Here is an 18,372-nt window from a genome sequence, read left to right as displayed (position 1 = left end):
CTGGGGGTAAAGACAGCTATGCAACCGGGAAGGTAGTGGCCATTTCATGGCTGTCAACACGGCTACACTTAAGTGCCACCACATTGCCGCAAACCAACAGCTTCCTAGCGCTCAATAGCACCTGCCTACTCTCCACAAAACACATCTCTCTCCACAGTTACTTGCACATGAAATAATAAGCTACACTTGTGTAGGTCACAATGGTCAAGTTGATTGGTCGTCCAACAAGCGACTAGTTGATTGGTGAGGTCGTTTATCTACAGGTTTTCTTATATAATATAGTTTTCTGATATTTTTAGCACTGGGGCTTTAATGAACATGCTGGCAGCATGCTGTGCAACACCAGTTGGACAGTTTGCATGGTAAAACCCTCTTGGAAAAGTTGTCTTTAAATGCACCTCCTTTAAAGCATTGCCACTATAGCCATAAGCATTAAGATAAACAGCTTTGGCTGTTGCTTCACACCTTGCGCTGTTAATTAAGCATCCAACCATGAGCATTGTTAAGATGCCATGTTAAGTTTAAAATAATACGGTTAAATTGCATATCGAGACCCCTGCATTCCTTTCCATCCCTTGCGCTCTGTCCAGCTGTTTTTGATAGCAAAAATGCATCTTAGGTAAACGACCACAAAAAATGCATCAGAACGGGTCATGTGATCCCAAATCTATCCTTATACAGTGCTTCTTTAAGACTGCAAACGAAAACTAAACTATCAAACAAATTTACATACACAGTTATAATTGAGCTACAGCAGGTTTTTGTGTAGTCGAGCTACAGTCTTAAATCTGTCTATCCAAGTATCCATGATTATGTGTATTCAAATATCTGAAGGATGACAAATATGCCGCGTTGAAAACACGTTGTGAGTCACTTGTCTTTCGCAGCATGTGCAAAAAGCAGGGGCCAACTGTTGTCCGATTACTGGGTTTACATGCTGGACAAAACTGAGCTGCAATCACATTATCTAGGTCTGTTAGTCAGACCAAGCAAAAACTGGACTGTCCATGAGAGTCACACCCTTCCTTTGACAGAAGAGAGGAGGATAAGAGACCGGGGGCTGAAACAGCTGTGAGTGAGTTATCCTCACCCAGAGCATCTTTTGGGGGAAGATGGTTGCAGAAGGAGGGTGGCAGGTTTGAAAGGCACAGAAGTGATTGGCCTGAGAGAGATTGTAGCAGAGCTGAAGAGTTAAAGGATATAAGTGATGCAAACGGAAGGAGAGGAGAAAGAATGAACATGTGATGAGGAGATGAGGGAGAGCTGCATGTTCCCAGGAGGGGATAATTACCACCAGCAGTCATCCACTCCCTTGTTTACTCCCTTCCTGCTTGTCCTTCCTCGTTTTCACTCCATTAGAACATTGGACTCACCAAAAGAGGTGAGAAGACAAGAAACCGTTTGTTTAGTTTTTGGTACATACTGTAGGAGAATTAAATTTTTTTCCAAATGAGCAAAGAACTACCTTTAAGCAAGGACAGGGTAATATATATGAGAGAGAGAGAGAGAGAGAGAGAGAGAGAGAGAGAGAGAGAAATGGAGAAAGGTAGAGAGCTTTAAAACCAAAGTTGTGAGAGTCAAGCACATTTTCTCCCCATTACCTAAGAGCTATTACTCTTGCTCAGCACTTAAGCTCAGTCTTTCTGTACTCAACCATGTGTAAATTTCATTCCATCAGAATGGGCCAGAAAAACCCAGAAGAAGCCAAAAGAGGGATAATTTTGGATCACACGGCAGTGATCAAACATAGTGCTCACACTGGACGTGTTCTAGGACAGGCAGGAAGGGTTTATTTAACATTCAGAAGTCAGTAATCCAACCCCACCCAAACACCATTAAAATACAGCTGCACACAACCCAACCCCACCTCAACAATGTTAATCTGTTTTTTGATCATTTTAACATTAATGAAAATTTTAAATTATGTTAATTCATACTGTCCAAAATACAAGCAAAAAGGCAAAACAAAAAAGTACCAAGCCAAGATATTAACAATGTACTAACAATGTTTTTAAAAGAAAAATTGTAATAACATGCTAGTCACAATGTGTACAGTAACTCACGTTGAGAATACATAAAGATCAAGATGCTACAAGTCATGCAATATCTTAAACGGTCTCTAAAACACAGAAAATTATTAACAGTCTCTATAGCATGAAGACAAAAATTTATAATTTTTTAAAAATGTTAATGAATAAAATTTTCAGTAAAATGGTAAAATTGACTAAAATTAATGACAACGAAAGACAAAACAACTACTACATTTAAAAACAATTCTACAAAAAAAAAAGAAATTACGACAAAATATTTTGCAACAATTTCTCGCCGTGATTAACATTTTGAATAGGAATGATGAAGAGACTATTAGGACATTCATGCGCCGACAAAGCAAATCTTTATTTATTTATTTATTTTTGGCAGTGTGTGCTGATTTTTTTTCTTCGCCTAGCAATGAAAAGCTCTGACCAATAAAATATGAGGTTTTGAACATGTATCAGGATCCACTGCAGTTACCAGAACCACAGCAACTGGTGTCACTAAAGCATGGAAAGCGGTTTTGAACACCAACATTAAATGGTGAAGGAACTTGAGGAAGAAATCCTGAACCAGCAGTGAGGATGTGTATTTCATTTGCATTAAATGCCTTAAAAATATAAAAATAAATAAATAAATAAATCACACCTCATTTTGCATTGCATTTGTTATGTAAAGGCCTAAACACAGTAACACATACATGCTTCTTTCTTTAAGAAATCCTCATTACGAATTCTAAGGGAAGTGATGTCAGAGTGAGATATTTTCCTCCAGATCCAAAAAAAAACCCACAAAAAAAAATGCATGCAGAATGCGGTGTGACAAAAAGTAACAAATAGCACACAGACAGACAAGAATAGAGCCAACAAACTGCCTCATGTCAAATTGTAAAGCTCTTGCTTTGGGCCTGAAATCGAACTGCTAATTTGTCCAACTAGTGTCCTTTTTCACCAACTAACACTCAAGTGTAAGTGTGTGTGTCTGTGTAACGATTTCTCGCCGTGATTAACATTTTGAATAGGAATGATGAAGAGACTATTAGGACAATTTACACCTGGAGCAAACATTCATGCGCCGACAAAGCAAATCTTTATTTAATTATTTATTTTTGGCAGTGTGTGTTGATTTTTTTTTCTTCGCCTAGCAATGAAAAGCTCTGACCAATAAAATATGAGGTTTTGATCATGTATCAGGATCCACTGCAGTTACCAGAACCACAGCAACTGGTGTCACTAAAGCAACTGGTGTCACTAAAGCATGGAAAGCAGTTTTGAACACCAACATTAAATGGTGAAGGAACTTGAGGAAGAAATCCTGAACCAGCAGTGAGGATGTGTATTTCATTTGCATTAAATCTCACCTCATTTTGCATTGCATTTGGTATGTAAAGGCCTAAACACAGTAACACATACATGCTTCTTTCTTTAAGAAATCCTCATTACGAATTCTAAGGGAAGTGGTGTCAGAGTGAGATATTTTCCTCCAGATCCAAAAAAAATCCCACAAAAAAAAAAACGAATAAAGCACCACAGAGTAACGAAAAGATCACACGCACAAAGGGCTGACAGTGCATGAAGAGTGCGGTGTGACAAAAAGTAACAAATAGCACACAGAGAGACAAGACTAGAGCCAACAAACTGCCTCATGTCAAATTGTAAAGCTCTTGCTTTGGGTCTGAAATCGAACTGCTAATTTGTCCAACTAGTGTCCTTTTTCACCAACTAACACTCAAGTGTAAGTGTGTGTGTCTGTGTGATGAATAACCACTAGAGACCAAGTAGTGTCTTGAGCAGACAGACTCACCTCTCACAAAGACGGTGACCTGATCTCTGCCGCTTCCCTGACTGTTCCTGACCTCACAGATGAAGGTGGTGTTGATGCTGTCGTCCACATTCACCACGGCAAGACGATTCTCCCTCACCTGCACTGTGTCAGGCATCGGCCCTGACAAACTGTGGGACAACATCAACACATTATCACAACCATTTCAGAGCATTTCTAGTAGGTTTACAGTTTATCAGAAATACATGGCCCGAAAATATACTTGGACATTTATGCCTCATTTAAATATGTATGAATGTCATTGCATTAAAATAATTTCATGCATCACATATGATGAACTAACAACGAACAATATTTTTTTACAGCACTTATTAATCTTGGTTATTGTAAGGTTACAAAATACAATTGATTCATTGCAAGTTCATGTTAATTCACAATGCATCAACTAATTTTAACGTATACAAATGTATTAATAAATGCTTTAAAAGTATTTTTCATTGTTAATTCATGTAAACTAATATACTTATCTAATGTTAAAAAAACAAAAGCTTATTGTAAAGTTTTACCAAATAATTTTTTTTTTAAAACAAATTTTAAGCAAAATATTTCACAATAAGAAGTTTTAACTGTTTCACTGTTCACAGATGCCAAGCGTTCACATCAAAACTGAAGGGTCACTGTACACTGAATTGGCAGAAACAAAGGAAATGCTCACGTTCTCCAGGTGACTGTGGTGGGGGCGGGGTTTCCATCAGCTTGACAAGTCAAAAAAGCACTTGTCCGACCCTTGTACCAGTTGTTATCATACCCTACAATCTGCACCTGGGGAGGATCTGAGAGAGAGAGAGAGAAAGAGAGATGATCAAATAACTCTACCAAAGCTTTGCTGAATGTTAACCAGACTTTATAAATGACTTAAGCCTTGAGGCACTAAAGTCTTAAATCAATACTGATACGGTTGGTCAGCCGACTCCATAATTCTAGATGACCTCATTGACCTTTAACTTGTGTTGCGGGTCCAACCAGCACTGCAATGCCTCAGGGTAATTTGCTTCATGACCATTACTAATGTCTGGAATGTTCTGAAGCTACATTTGCAGCTGTAGATAGATTATTGGCTGGACCAATTTAGACATGACTTACTACAAAGCAATTTCTCAATTGTAGAATGTATTTGATGGTTTGGTTAAAAGTCTTACATTGAACGGTAAGCTTCATTGCGAAGGTCTCAGGTTGGGGCATGGTTCGATGTGACACCATGCAGCTGATGTCTTTGCCATTATCCGAGGGCTGTGGTATCAACATGTACACACTCTGGACGGAGACGGTGTTATCTGGATTGCTAGTTTTCACTGGCGTTGTCGCGTTTCCGTTTACCGCTGTGTTCCAAGAAATGGTCGCTGCCGGACGGCCATTAGATGATTCACAGCGTGCTACGATGACAGGGGTATTGCCAGTGTTAACTGTGACAGTAGTAGCTATGTTCCTTGGTTTAGCTGTGGAACAGAAAGAGAGGGAGAGTTTGACCTTAATTTAGTGGTATACTAGAGTAAGGGAGGAGGAGGAAAGGAAGTGGAGAAGGGAAGATCACAGCTCTGCTTGTCCTGCCACACGCTAGCACAGCGATCACATTGTACTCAGGTTTCGCTCGGAGAAAGACATCAAAGAGAGGGAAAGGAGAAAAGCAGGGAGATGGAGAATGACAGGGAGCGACAGCATCTCTGCATGATAAGCAGGCAGATCAATAGCACAGACGGGGGGGGGGGGTTACAGGCGAGTGAGCAAGAGCTCGGCCAAGGTTACTGCCACATTTCACACACATTAATAGCAGAACAATTGATCTGACAATACTATTTATAAACCCTCTTTAAGCTCGCAAACGGACACTTACATGAGCATGCACACACACACAACATGCTCTTTGGAGCAGAATATGGCTGCAACTAATGGCTATTTGTGTAATTAATTATCAACAGATTAATTTTATAAATCGATTAATTTATTTTCAAAGGTATATTATAAAATGGGTATTTGAGTCAGATTTGAAACTGTTGTAAAATGACTATTTACTGTATCTGTGACCGCAAAGTGCAAATTGATGACTAGAAAAACGAATATACAGTAAAAGAATGAATGCATGATTTTCAGTTTGCTTATGCTATATGTATAAATGTTTAAGTAGAAGTTGCAATATATGAATTAAGGATGTCTCAATACCATTTTTTGAGAACATGTATGATACTTCCTTTTTAGTACTCCTTGATACTGAGTCCGATACCTGTTTTTCTTTTATTTTTTATATTGCTTATTTAAATTTTATCATCAATATGGTGTTTAAACAAATTATTTCATTAAAACTTCAAATTAAAATATAACAATTCATTTTCAAAATAATATTGTATTATTTTTAGCAAATGAAAGGATTTTATACAGAAGCTCACAGCACAATCCAAAATACAACATAGGAGTTATTTTTGTCAAATAAAGAGCTGCGTAACAGAGTATCACATATGTGAGATATTTCTCAAATATAATACAATTATTATTGATTTATTCTAATTAGTAGCAGTAGTAGTAGTAGTATTACAGTGAATATTACATAATACAGTAGTGATCTATTTCTGTCATATAATTTTCTATTTAAATTGTGCTTTTTTTTTGGCAGAGTGTTTATGCATTGCTGTGACGGTAGCTTCTCAATCCAGTCAAGAAGGTCGCTATGTGGCCCAATGTGATTATTAAACTGTAAAATTAAATAGAATAAAATGTATTTAATTAAATATGTAGTCTGTATGTGCCTTGCACTACAAAGTGAATTAGCGCTCTGCTCATGGTCATCTGCTTCAAACAAGGCACACGATGCTCATGATGGTGTATTCTGTGTATGAGTCAAGGAGCTTTAAAAGGTATATGCACTGTGTTTTTATGTCAGCACAACACCAGCTCCACATGTTCAAAAGCACTCACATTTTAAACGAGCAGCACATGCAAACTATAAATTATCTCATTAAATCGCTGCCTTTGTGGTTTAATAATCACACTAGTATATAACGTTATTTTCATTTGTGTGCTGAATCTTTAGGTAATGACATTAAGACGGTATCGGTTTTTGGTGTCAGAGCATTTTTACGAGTACAAGTATAAGTACATGAGTGCGGTATAAGGCCAGATTCTGATACCAGTATCGGGACATCACTATTATGTACATTGCAGCCATTCGCACATTATAAAAAAAAACTGTTACTGCACACTTTGGAAGCAGTTTGGAAATATTAAAGAATATTAATATTAAAGAAAAACCAAACCACGTTGGCGGCCTGGGTTGCTCAGTATTGACTGAATGAGTATTGACGCTGACTACCACCCCTTGAGTCACGAGTTAGAATCCAGGGTGTGCTGAGTGACTCCAGCCAGGTCTCCCAAGCAACCAAATTGGGCCGGTTGCTTGGGAGGGTAGAGTCACATAGGGTAACCTCCTCGTGGTCATGACTAGTGGTTCTTGCTATCAATGGGGCGTGTGGTTATTTGAGTGTGGATCGCGGAGAGTAGCATGAGCCTCCACATGCTGGGAGTCTGGACCCGGATTGAGGTGAGTAACCACGCCACCATGAGGACCAACTAATTAGTGGGAATTGAGCATTCAAAATTGGGGAGAAAAGGGGATTCAATTTTAAAAGAGAAAAACCAAACCACAAAGGAAGTGTTAAATGCTCTGCAGGAATACACACATTACCTACTCTGTGCATAGTGACCCGCAAGAGGCTGTTCACACCTAACGCGTGTTTACAAAAGAGTTCAACAAATGGAAAAGAATGCAAGTATCTTGAAATGCAATTATACAATTTTCCTTAAATATAACAGACTCTTAACAGACGTTCTTATAATCCCATATACAACTAATCAATAATTAAATTTGTCGTCGATTGTTTTTTATTATTGATTAGTTTAATGATTTGTTGTTGCAGCCCTAAATCATATCCTATTTTGTGTGTCACAACACAAACAAGCACTTACCCAGCATAATCAGCGAAGAGACACCCTGTTCATTGCCGGTAGGGTAGGTGGCATATTCACAGATGTATCGGCCCTCGTCAGTCATTTTCACATCTTTTATTTGAATGGATGGATTATCCAGAGAGGGCGGGTTTGACAAAAAAATGACACGCCCTGCCACAGGGGATTGAGGTGGGTAATTTACCCCAAAGCTTGGATGGAAAACTGCAATGTTGGTTCGATCTCCTTCAGTGGGTTCTAGGATCCATGACACCTGCATGCCAGAGAACACATGGATATTTGCCCATTAGGATGTTTCACAAGTTCTTACTACAAAATAAACACTACTATTTTTAGTTAGGTTTATTGGCTCTGCTTTAGACTGGCAAGTTGATTTCAGACCTGAGTGAGCTGGGTATTGCCCGGGTTTGGAAACTGGCACCGTAGGGTCACCGTCTGACCAGGATATGACACCACTTCTGGCTCCACCCTCACTCGCTGAGCCAATGACCCTGGAAACAGAACCGAGAGAAGGCCGTGAGAACAGGAAATCAAATGACCTTCATTCCTGCTCAATTCAGTTGACCCATGCCCACCTCACATGTGAGAGAGAGAGCGCGAGGAATTCAGCACATACTGGTGCAGTCGAAGGTGGAAATGAAAAAATGATAAATGAGGTTACAACAAAACAGCAAGTAGGTCAATGTATCAGATCTCAGCCAGGGTGTGTGAGAGAGCGAGAGTCTAAATGTGAATGTGTGTGTGCAAGTGTGTATGAAAGTATCTATGAAAAAGACTCTCCAGCCTCCTCTCGGCCTGAAGCATTCATCATCCAACACAACCCTGACAGAGCGCATTCAGAGTGCACAAGTGTGTGTACGTGTGTGCGTGCACGTCGATGAGTTTGTTTAGTGGTTAAGAAGTGACAGTTACATACAAAGCATGGTAAAGTACCATGGGAGTCTTGTACGTGTTGGACTAGGCCGTAGCCTATTGAGCCGTGATGGCAGGGGCAGTATTTGCCTTTTCAGTATGTGTGTGCAATTGAAAAAGCCTGGGTGAAGCTGCAAGCTCCAGAAATTGGATAAAGCCTGTAGCAAAACTGAAGCTTCACTATAGCATGAATCAATTTCGAAACTGGCTTGCGACAATTCCCGATTCCCCTATTCCTTCAATACTTATTTTCTTTATCGTTTCCTGTCCTTTCGCTTTTATAATGTAATATTCCCATACAAGATTTTCCATGACTTTTCAATGACCTTTTCATTTATTTTGGATTTCTAGATAAGGATTTTTCTATATCACTTTAGAGATTGTTGGGCAGATTTCAGTTTATATGCCAAGTACTAATCTTTTAAATTTATTAAACAGATTTAAAAAAAATTATTCTTAGCATACAAGATGCTATTGTAGGCAATTGTGGGGAAATGTTTCTCTTTATACAACCACATGCAAAGAGCAATATCAAGACAATTAAATATTTTAAAGCAGAGTAAAACCTGAAAAATCTATATATATTAATAATTAATATCCATGACTTTTAAATTACATTTAAAAAAGGTTTACCAGGTTACCAGGTTTACCATGAGAGCCATTTGTAACTATACAAGTGACTAAAAGGCAAAAAAAAAAAAAATGTGAGTATTTTGTTAGGTGTACGTGTTGTACAAAACTATTGCACAAAATCTAGCTAGACCAGTTAGTCTGCTGAACAGCTGAAAAGGCTGAAACTCTCAGATCCCTCCCGATCGAGACAACTCATCCTTACTAAAACTGTGAGGGTGTGAAAGCAAACAAAAGATGGAGGTTGAAAAAGTAAAAACTTTTTTCCAACAACTCTTAATGACTGTCTTATAGCATTTATCAGAAACGCATGTCTTTTTCTGACTCCCGCAGGTGCTCAAACTGAGAGACCATGTTGTGTGTGTGTGCAAGTCCACCAAGGCGATTAGTTCTGAGCCTGCGTTTAGCACCACTGAACCTTGGTATTGAAAATCTCCCTCTCTTGCTTCTCGCAGTGGATGGAGAGATTGGATAGGTCATTACCCTGATGTGCAGGAGTCAGCAGTAAATCAAAACACTAAACACATGCACACACACCTCTCACCTCAGCGTGCAAATACAAAGAAGGGAAGAAGGGGTGCAGGAAACAGATATCTGATAACCTGAAAGAACAGGACAGATGCAGGAAGCATACTGTATAGCAACCTGGTAAAGGAATAGTTACCCCATTCAAATTTCTGTCATTATTTACTCATCCTTACAAGCTCCAAAAGGGCTAAAAAAATAAATAAAAAAAAAAAACACCATAAAAGGGGTAAATACGTCTTATGCACTATAGTCCAAATCTAATGTCACAAAAAAATAACAATCACAAAAAGGCAGCAAAAATGTAATCCATAAGACTCCAGTGGTTAAATCCATATCTTCAGAAGTGATATGATAGTTGTGGCTAAGAACAGATCAATACTTTTTACTTTCAGAATGTGAAAGTAGATATTTATAGTAAAAGTTTCTCACCCACATCTATCATATCACTTCTGAAGATATGGATTCAACCACTTGAGTCATATGGATTACTTATATGCTGCCTTTTTGTGACTTTTGGAGCTCTGGTCGCCATTCACTTGCATTGTATAAACCTACCAAGCTGAAATATTCTTCAAAAAAATCGGTGTGTTCAGCAGAATAAAGAAAGTCATACACATCTGTGACGACATACGGTTGAGTAAATGATGAGAGAATTTTCATTTTTCTATGATTAAACTATCGCTTTTATGCACAATATTTGCCCCCTGGAACTGATTTTCAGGGGCATTTTATACCTTTAAAGTGTCATCCTTTTATGTCAAATACATAAGCTTAATTAAATAAAATTACATAAATTCTCTATATGAACAACTAGATTGAGAATGTGTTACCTCTTACCCATACAATTCAATCAACATATACTTTATGGAACAATATGTATACATTTTGAATTTCAGGGGAAATCAGTCTCGTACACATTTTTGTCACTTTCAGTGGCACTTTTGCCATGGGCCCCCCTTCAATTTCAGACCTTGATGCCAAGAGCTGTGCAAAGATTTGTCCTTGTGTTTGATGAACAAAATATCAGCATACAGGTATTGAACAACCTGAGAGTGAGTAAATGACAGAATTTTTATTTTTGGGCAAACTTTTACTACAAGCAAAGATAGAAAGGGAAACAGAGGCTATGTGTCAGTGCTGTTCTATTTCTCAGCAATTTGCCGCCTGCAGGTGACATGCCACACACACACACACACACACACACACACAGGGTGTTTATGTAAATTACACACCACCATTCTGAGCCCTGTCACTAATCATTATGTCACACACACACACACACACACACACACACGGAACACCTTTGCTCTTGAATGCGTTGGGCTTCATCGTCCCTACATCCTATGAGAAAAACTGTTCGGTGAAGGTGGTGATAGACGAGTGCCCAGAATGAGAGTTTAGATGGCTGACAACACGTTCTGACTACCAATTACCTTCTGTGTGTGTGTGCAGTCCTTTATTTTAGCACAAGGACAGATGACCGCACATACAAGTGCTGTCCACACACACACACACACACACACACACACACACACACCTGCAGTGCTCATTACCACACTCACAGAGAGAGAATCTGTGCATATGCGAGGTAAGCAGGAAAATGGAAATGTCCAGTGGGTGAATGAGAATCATTCATGACACAGCTGATGTGAGCAGAGAGAGAGGGAGAAACGGAGGGGTAAGAACAGACAGACTCGGGGATGAACAGCTGGAGGGGGTCTATGGGAGTGTGAGTGTGCGTGTGTTTGTGCGTACAGTAAACATGTTTATTTGTGTGCATACACAGATGTCTGGAGTAGTGAAATTCCACATTCTGTTTTTTTTAAAGCATTTTTGCAACTTTTTATGAACTGATAAAGTAGAGCTATTGTCTATAATATACAGTATATTGAGGAGAGAGATAGAGAGGGTGGACACAGTTTGCCAAAGCAAAAGCATTGTTTTAAAGGGATAGTTCAACCAAAATAGAAAATTCTGTCATCATTTACTCACCCTCATGTCTTCCAAACTCATGACTCGCTTTCTTCCATGGAACACACAAGGAGAAATTTTTAAGTGTACTAATGCTTCTCTTTTCCATACCATAAAAGTGAATAGTGACTGAGACTGTCAGTGTCTATTATGCTGTCTAACATCAAGAAAGAATTTAATATGGGATAGAAACAATACAAGGGTAAGTATAACAGAAGTTTCATTTTTGCTTTAACTCCCTTTAACTGTGCTTCAAATACACCATCAGCAAGCGTTAGTGAAATAATTTTCATCAGATATGTTTGTACAGAGCATGCGTGGTCTTTTGAAAAAGCTCAAATTTGTCTATATTACACATTCAATGTGAGGACAGAGTTTTGCCAGTTGTCACGCAACCCCATTCCCTTTTGCCACAAACACACAATTAAAAGCTAATGAAGCCTGAGAGAGAGATAGAGAGAGAGAGAGAGAGAATGAGAGAATGAGGGTCATATGCAGTATGAAATGAAGTACAAATCATCAACTATTCCCTCTTTAGACCAGCACGTACAGACATACACATACAGATTGAATGGAATGACACATGATCAGGACTAAGAGTTCCATCCTAGAGGCTAAATTATTCATCTTACACTTATGACAGTGTATGAACAAGCAGAAGAGAAGAGGAGAGAGAGAGAAACAAGAATAACAGCAAGATGCATTTTTCAAGGACTAAAAAAAAATAAGTGTTACCCAAATATAAACATTTTATTTTTTTTTTTCAATTTTGATTAGAAGTGTGTTAGTTTGTATCTCTAGTCACTTTGCATTTAGCTGGACTCACAAAAGGCGGGGGTGTCCAGTACCTGCTGCTTTTGCAGCAACAAGTATGTCCTTCCAACCGTGTGACTAATCAGATGAACCAAGATAAGAGAATGATTGATGTTTGTGTGCTCAAATCCTTTAGATTAGAGATGATGAAAACCATACACACTTCACACACAGACTCTAAACCTTTCAACACACACAGCGCTCAGAGGTAATCTCAAGACTAATATGAGAGCACTCTCAGATCTGTGAGTGTGTGTTTGTTGACAGGCAATGTTGGCATGTCCTTGTTGGGATGACATTTGTGAAAATATCACTTGATGAACATCAAAACCTTTTAATGAGCTTTGAAATATTTAAATGGATAGTTCACACACAAAAAAAATACAAATTCTGACAGAATTTGCTAACTCTTTTTTCCAAACCTGTATAGTTTTGTCCCAAATGATGCACTATACACTTGCAGAATACACTACACACTCAGTCATTTAGTGTATGAATTTTCAAAATGTAATATCCTAAATGGAACACTCTGTAGACGGCTAACAATAATTTGTCCACGGTCCACGGACAATGAAGCTTTCTGCCTGTCAATCATTTTACTCAGTGTTGTAGTTGCAACTAATTATTGGGGCATAATGCATTTTATGCCATGTTGTTCATTACAGATGTTAGTTGAGGGTGCCGTTTTACTACTGTTGTTTTTAACAACCATTTCTGCTCTCAAGGCATATTTTGGTATTTGTGGAGTTGCAGACAGCACCTTTAAGTGACATCACAAACTGCATTAGGTCAATGTGAACATAACTTTAATCAGTGATGCATTGAACGGACTAAAGGAGTGGTCACACTAGGTTTGGAGCATGCAAATTTTTTCTGGACAATGCAACGGACCAGGATATGATGTCACGCGGAAGGGCTTCTGGTGTAAGTAAATAATACATCACAAATAACAAATATCTTATTGAAATGTTAGAATATATGGTCTATGATGAAGACCTAATAGGTCAAAATGTTGCCTTAAACAAGTTTGGAGCTTTAATTTCAGTGTTCATACATCTATTTTCATTTTTTTTGACATTCGTTAGAATACATTATCTACTCACTTTACAACAATAAAACATGCTGCTTTGAATGTATTATTTTTTAAATTATTGAATTTAGCCAAGATGTCAGCGTGTAACATTTTGATCTTCTATTGGTCACACGTCCTCTTGTTAGACTCAAGAGGTGAAAAAGGTTAGAAAGTCATTGCAGGTGTTCTAGATGTATATTTTCAGTTCATTTGTTGTATTTAAAGCTTTTTTAAAATGTTTGAGCTAAAATAACCTCATTCAAATTATTTTTAAAAGAAAAGTTTTTGAAATTTTTACAAAACAATTAGCTTCAGAAAAGGTGACTTTAGCTGAAAGGTGAGTAGTTTGCATCCCTGTACATAGAAAATGTGAATGTATGCTTTATGTAAACCATCATGTGACTACCCGTTGAACAATACCAAACAATTCCAATAATGAAACACTTCTGGTTTTTTTACTTCTCTTTCCCAGCACACACTCAAACGCAAGACTCCATCTGTGTGTGGTGTGTAATTGGATTCCTGAATTTTCCAGCAGGGAAAAGGTTCTGGTAGACGCTTCCGGGTAAAATAAAAAGATAGCACACTCTTCAGCCATAGCAAAGAGACCGCAGCCAATCACATTATACCAGCCTTCAATCGGGTACAATACAACCTCACAGCAGGCTCGCATTTACCTAAATAACTCTGCGAAGAGCTGATATGGGATGCAGAATGACTTTTGTTTAGTCTTCCTCACTTGGGCTTTGTTTTTAGTCAAGATAAGTGAATCTAATAGGAGTAAAAAACAAATATGACAAGATTTGGTAACACTTTGTTATAATAACCTTTATGAATAAGTCTACAACAAACTTTATATAATACTTGACAGTAAGTAATGTACATTTACACGGTATTTGACCATTCAGTGGCCTCAAAAATATTTGGACCCTTACGCCACACTTAAAAATGTATACATTCATTGCATGAGATAAAAATATCGAAACCAAGTGGATTTTGTAAACAAATGATGAAAGAGTTTCTTAGCACTATTTTACATCAACCGGTGTTGTCAAGGTGATGTTTAGTGGATGTATTAAGTAAGTTCACACAGGTGTCCAAGCAGAGAATCAACAGATGGAGTTCATCACATTAACATGGACATGTCCCACTTAACATTTTACAACCAGAAAATGTCCAAGCACTTTTTGTCCTCATATTTAAGAATACTTCTAACTTTTTAAAATTTGAAACCTTTGTGTTTTTTTCGTGAACTGTTTTGCTTAAAAAGTGTGCATCTTTCTTTCAAATAAATGCCACTGGTTGTCCAAATACTTTTTGGGGCTGCTGAATATGAAAATATATCATTTCTGAGCACTGATCAAAGCCAACACATCCCATCAGATGCATTCAAAGCACGCTATCTTAACATACATTCATTACAGCGTGTGTAAACACACAGAGTCAGTAAACACTCAGATCTAAAGAGCCAAATGGCCACTGTTAGCACCGGACACAGAAAATAAACAGACTGTCTGGTGAGAATGAGGGGGCAGGTAGGGTGAGTGGTTACTATGCGTGTGCACCGATTTGCTAGGCTGCCTCACATCAAGCCACATTCCACTTGAGGACACTGAGGAACAGTGGCCCAATGGCCTGATTTATTGAACATGTAAATGTCTTTATGCCAAGCAAACTTAAACATTTGGTTTTCTGTAAAATTATTGAACATCATAGTTATGCGAAATCAGCTGTTTTCTAATATGTCACTAATGGTAAAGTTATATTGCTGGCCAAGATATATTATGTATTGACAAAACTGTGAGAATGTTGTGTGATAGTTTTGGTATCAGTTATAACAGGTTGATATTAATAAACACATTGTTTTTCCAATACAATTTTATGGATTTCAAGTTGTCATTATAGCTTTATAATATCTAGCAATTATTGCAATATTTGTAAAAATGTAAACTTATTTGTTGCAACTATTTTGTAAGGAAACAGTGTTTAAAGAATTTATATATTATGTTCTGACACACAAAACTCTTTTGCTAACAATAAAATGTATAATCTTTTGTGGTATTTAGTCATAAATCATCACCATCATCATTAATTAATCTTGCTAATTCACAGCAGTACAATGTAGATATGGAAATTTCACAAATCTGGTGTTCTTTTCTGTGAGCCTTAATACCACGGAGTGTTTGATAGGACACACCCAAACACAAATACGGCAGAACGAATGAGATCAGGTTTAACATCTGTGATGACCAACAGAAATTATTTCATGTTTTAAAAATGTCACGAATGCTTCCCTGACAATAGTGCAACAGAGCAGCTCGTTTTGTGGGAAATTAAATCAGAATCTTATGCCTTGAGCAACATATGTCATGTAAAATCTAAACAATAAAAGAGGAAATCAATCAAGAGATCAGTCACTACCTGCATCTGCTGATAACACACACACACATAGGATCTAACACCCCCATTATTTAAACTAGCTCCCTATAATTACTCTGATCTCTGAGAGAGAGAGAGAGAGAGAGAGAGAGAGTGTGAGTGAGTGTGTGAGTGGAGGGAGAGAGAGAGGGAGGGCAATCAAGAGAGAAGTACAGAGGAGGGGGTTGATTAAATGAATACATGCATCAGTGTTGATGACTTCTACAGAGAATCTAACAGAAAAGTACAATATACATTAAAATCATCAAAGTGCTAAATATGACATGTGCGAAAAGGAGTAAAGAGAACACACAGACATATGTGACATTAAGCTGTTAAATGAGCCGGCTTGCGGCATCTCCTTTTAAAGGATGAGAGAGAGATTAAGCTGAGGCCGCAGAGATTTGCCACCACTTTTGATTAGGAATGGATCATCCTGGATTTTCTTCACATCACACTTGCACATTCGTATATCAGAAAAACGGCTAATTGCAAACACACAACCGCTCTCACACACTCATACAGCAGTGTCTAAGTAATTACCTGCTGGAAAAGACAGGATCTGCAGGTAAGAGGAGATGAGGAGAAAAGGATGAGAGGAGGAGGACAAAGAAGAAGAATACTAGATGGGAGGAGACGAAAGAAGAGAGGAAAGGAGGCAAGAGGAGACGAGAAATTAGATGAGAAAAAGGAGATGAGGAGACAAGGAGAAGAAATTAGGAGAAAAATGGTGACAAGAGGAGAGAAAAATAAGAAAAAAGATGGGAAGGGATGAGGAGAGGATAATAAAGGAGACGAGAGGAGAGGATAATAAAGGAGATGATAGGACAGGAGAATAAAGTTAAGAGGCTGCAAGAGGAAAAGAGATAAGGAAAGAAGAGGAGATGAGAAGAGCAAAAGAGATTAGATGAGAGGAGAATGTAGATGAGATTATAGGAGAATGAGATGAGACAAGAGGAGAAGAGACACGAGGAAAAGAAAGGACACAAGAGAAAATAAGTGGAAAAGAAACAAGAGAAGAGGAGAAAAAAGATGAGAAGGGATACAAGAGAAAAACACAGACAAAAGGAGAGGAAAAGAAAGGAGAAGAGAACAAGAGATGAGAGAAGCAAGAAAAAAAAAGGGTGAGGAGAAGACAATAAAAGGAGAGGAGACAAGACAAGACAAGGGTTATCACATTAACATCTGCTTCTCAAAACACATCAGCTAAGAGATTCCAGAGCAGATCTTAACAGATCCTCTCATAATAAGATCAGCTACAGGTCTCAAAAACTCATAAAAGATGGTCGTAAAACCATCACCCTTCTTATTTCCAGGAATACGGAGGGGAGGAGCAGGAGGAGGGGGGAGGGATTGCAGTGAGCAGAGAAATGCAACAGCTGTTTCCCATCACATCTGCACAGAGACACGGTCATCAGCTCACAGACGCTGCCCTGCAGAGAAGAGAGACAGGCACGGAGTGGTGTGTGGATGGATGGACGGTAATGGTGGGGGTGAGCTGCAGATGAAATATTGAGAGAGAGAGAGAGAGATAAAGAAGAGAGTTCGAGTTGAGCTCAATCACTAGAGTAACCTGCTCTGCATTCCCCTTGTGTGAGTCTTTCACTCCCTCAGACAGCTGAAGTTCCACTCCTCTCTCTTGCTCCCTTTTTCTGACATTCAGAACAAGGGCCTGTGTGAGTTAAAAAATCAAGGAACCCAAAAGGAAGTGTGTGTGTGTGTAAGTAAATGTCCTCGTCAGCCCACACTTTCAATGTATGGCAGCAGCAGCGAGAAGTAGGACACATACATCTGAAACTAAATGTGTTGAAGGAACAGTACCTTATGCAGTTTTCACTACTCGATTTTAGGCCAGATTTTTACTCACCGACAGTTTTGTGGAGATCGCCGACAAAAGCCTGAAATCATAGGCAAATCAGAGCTCGCTCCCGTGATGAACTATCAAAGGTGCGATCTGAGAGAAGTGCCGATGCGTCGCCAATGTCAGTGAGCATGTTAAATGTCAGCATGTTAAATATCTGGATCTGTCTGCGATTCCAGCAATGTGAAATGTGTTTTGACTGAATACAACTGCAGCATTGACCTATACAGCCAATGAGAGAGCATGAAACAGGGCACAGGAAGTTTCAGTGGGAAGAGTCCTGATGTACCTGCAACAGAACATCAACTAGTAAGGCTGCGGTATCAAGAAAGTCTCA

The 18,372-nt window shown here is 38.5% G+C and overlaps 1 protein-coding gene across 3 annotated transcripts in view; it reads right to left on the bottom strand.

Moving 5' to 3' along the window:
• The window catches only part of LOC127655841 (nectin-2-like), a 110,012-nt gene that overhangs the window by 66,192 nt on the left and 25,448 nt on the right, over window positions 1-18,372 (bottom strand). For all 3 annotated transcript variants that reach the window (XM_052143843.1, XM_052143844.1, XM_052143845.1), the window contains exons 2-6: window positions 8,212-8,321; window positions 7,831-8,083; window positions 5,016-5,312; window positions 4,532-4,649; window positions 3,838-3,986 (exon numbers count right to left, since the gene is read on the bottom strand). In XM_052143843.1, coding sequence (XP_051999803.1) covers window positions 3,838-3,986; window positions 4,532-4,649; window positions 5,016-5,312; window positions 7,831-8,083; window positions 8,212-8,321 — 927 coding nt within the window. The remainder of the gene's footprint in view (window positions 1-3,837; window positions 3,987-4,531; window positions 4,650-5,015; window positions 5,313-7,830; window positions 8,084-8,211; window positions 8,322-18,372) is intronic.

The sequence above is a fragment of the Xyrauchen texanus genome, chromosome 15 (assembly GCF_025860055.1).
Source record: "Xyrauchen texanus isolate HMW12.3.18 chromosome 15, RBS_HiC_50CHRs, whole genome shotgun sequence".
Taxonomy (NCBI): domain Eukaryota; kingdom Metazoa; phylum Chordata; class Actinopteri; order Cypriniformes; family Catostomidae; genus Xyrauchen; species Xyrauchen texanus.
This window is presented reverse-complemented; position numbering and strand designations above follow the sequence as displayed.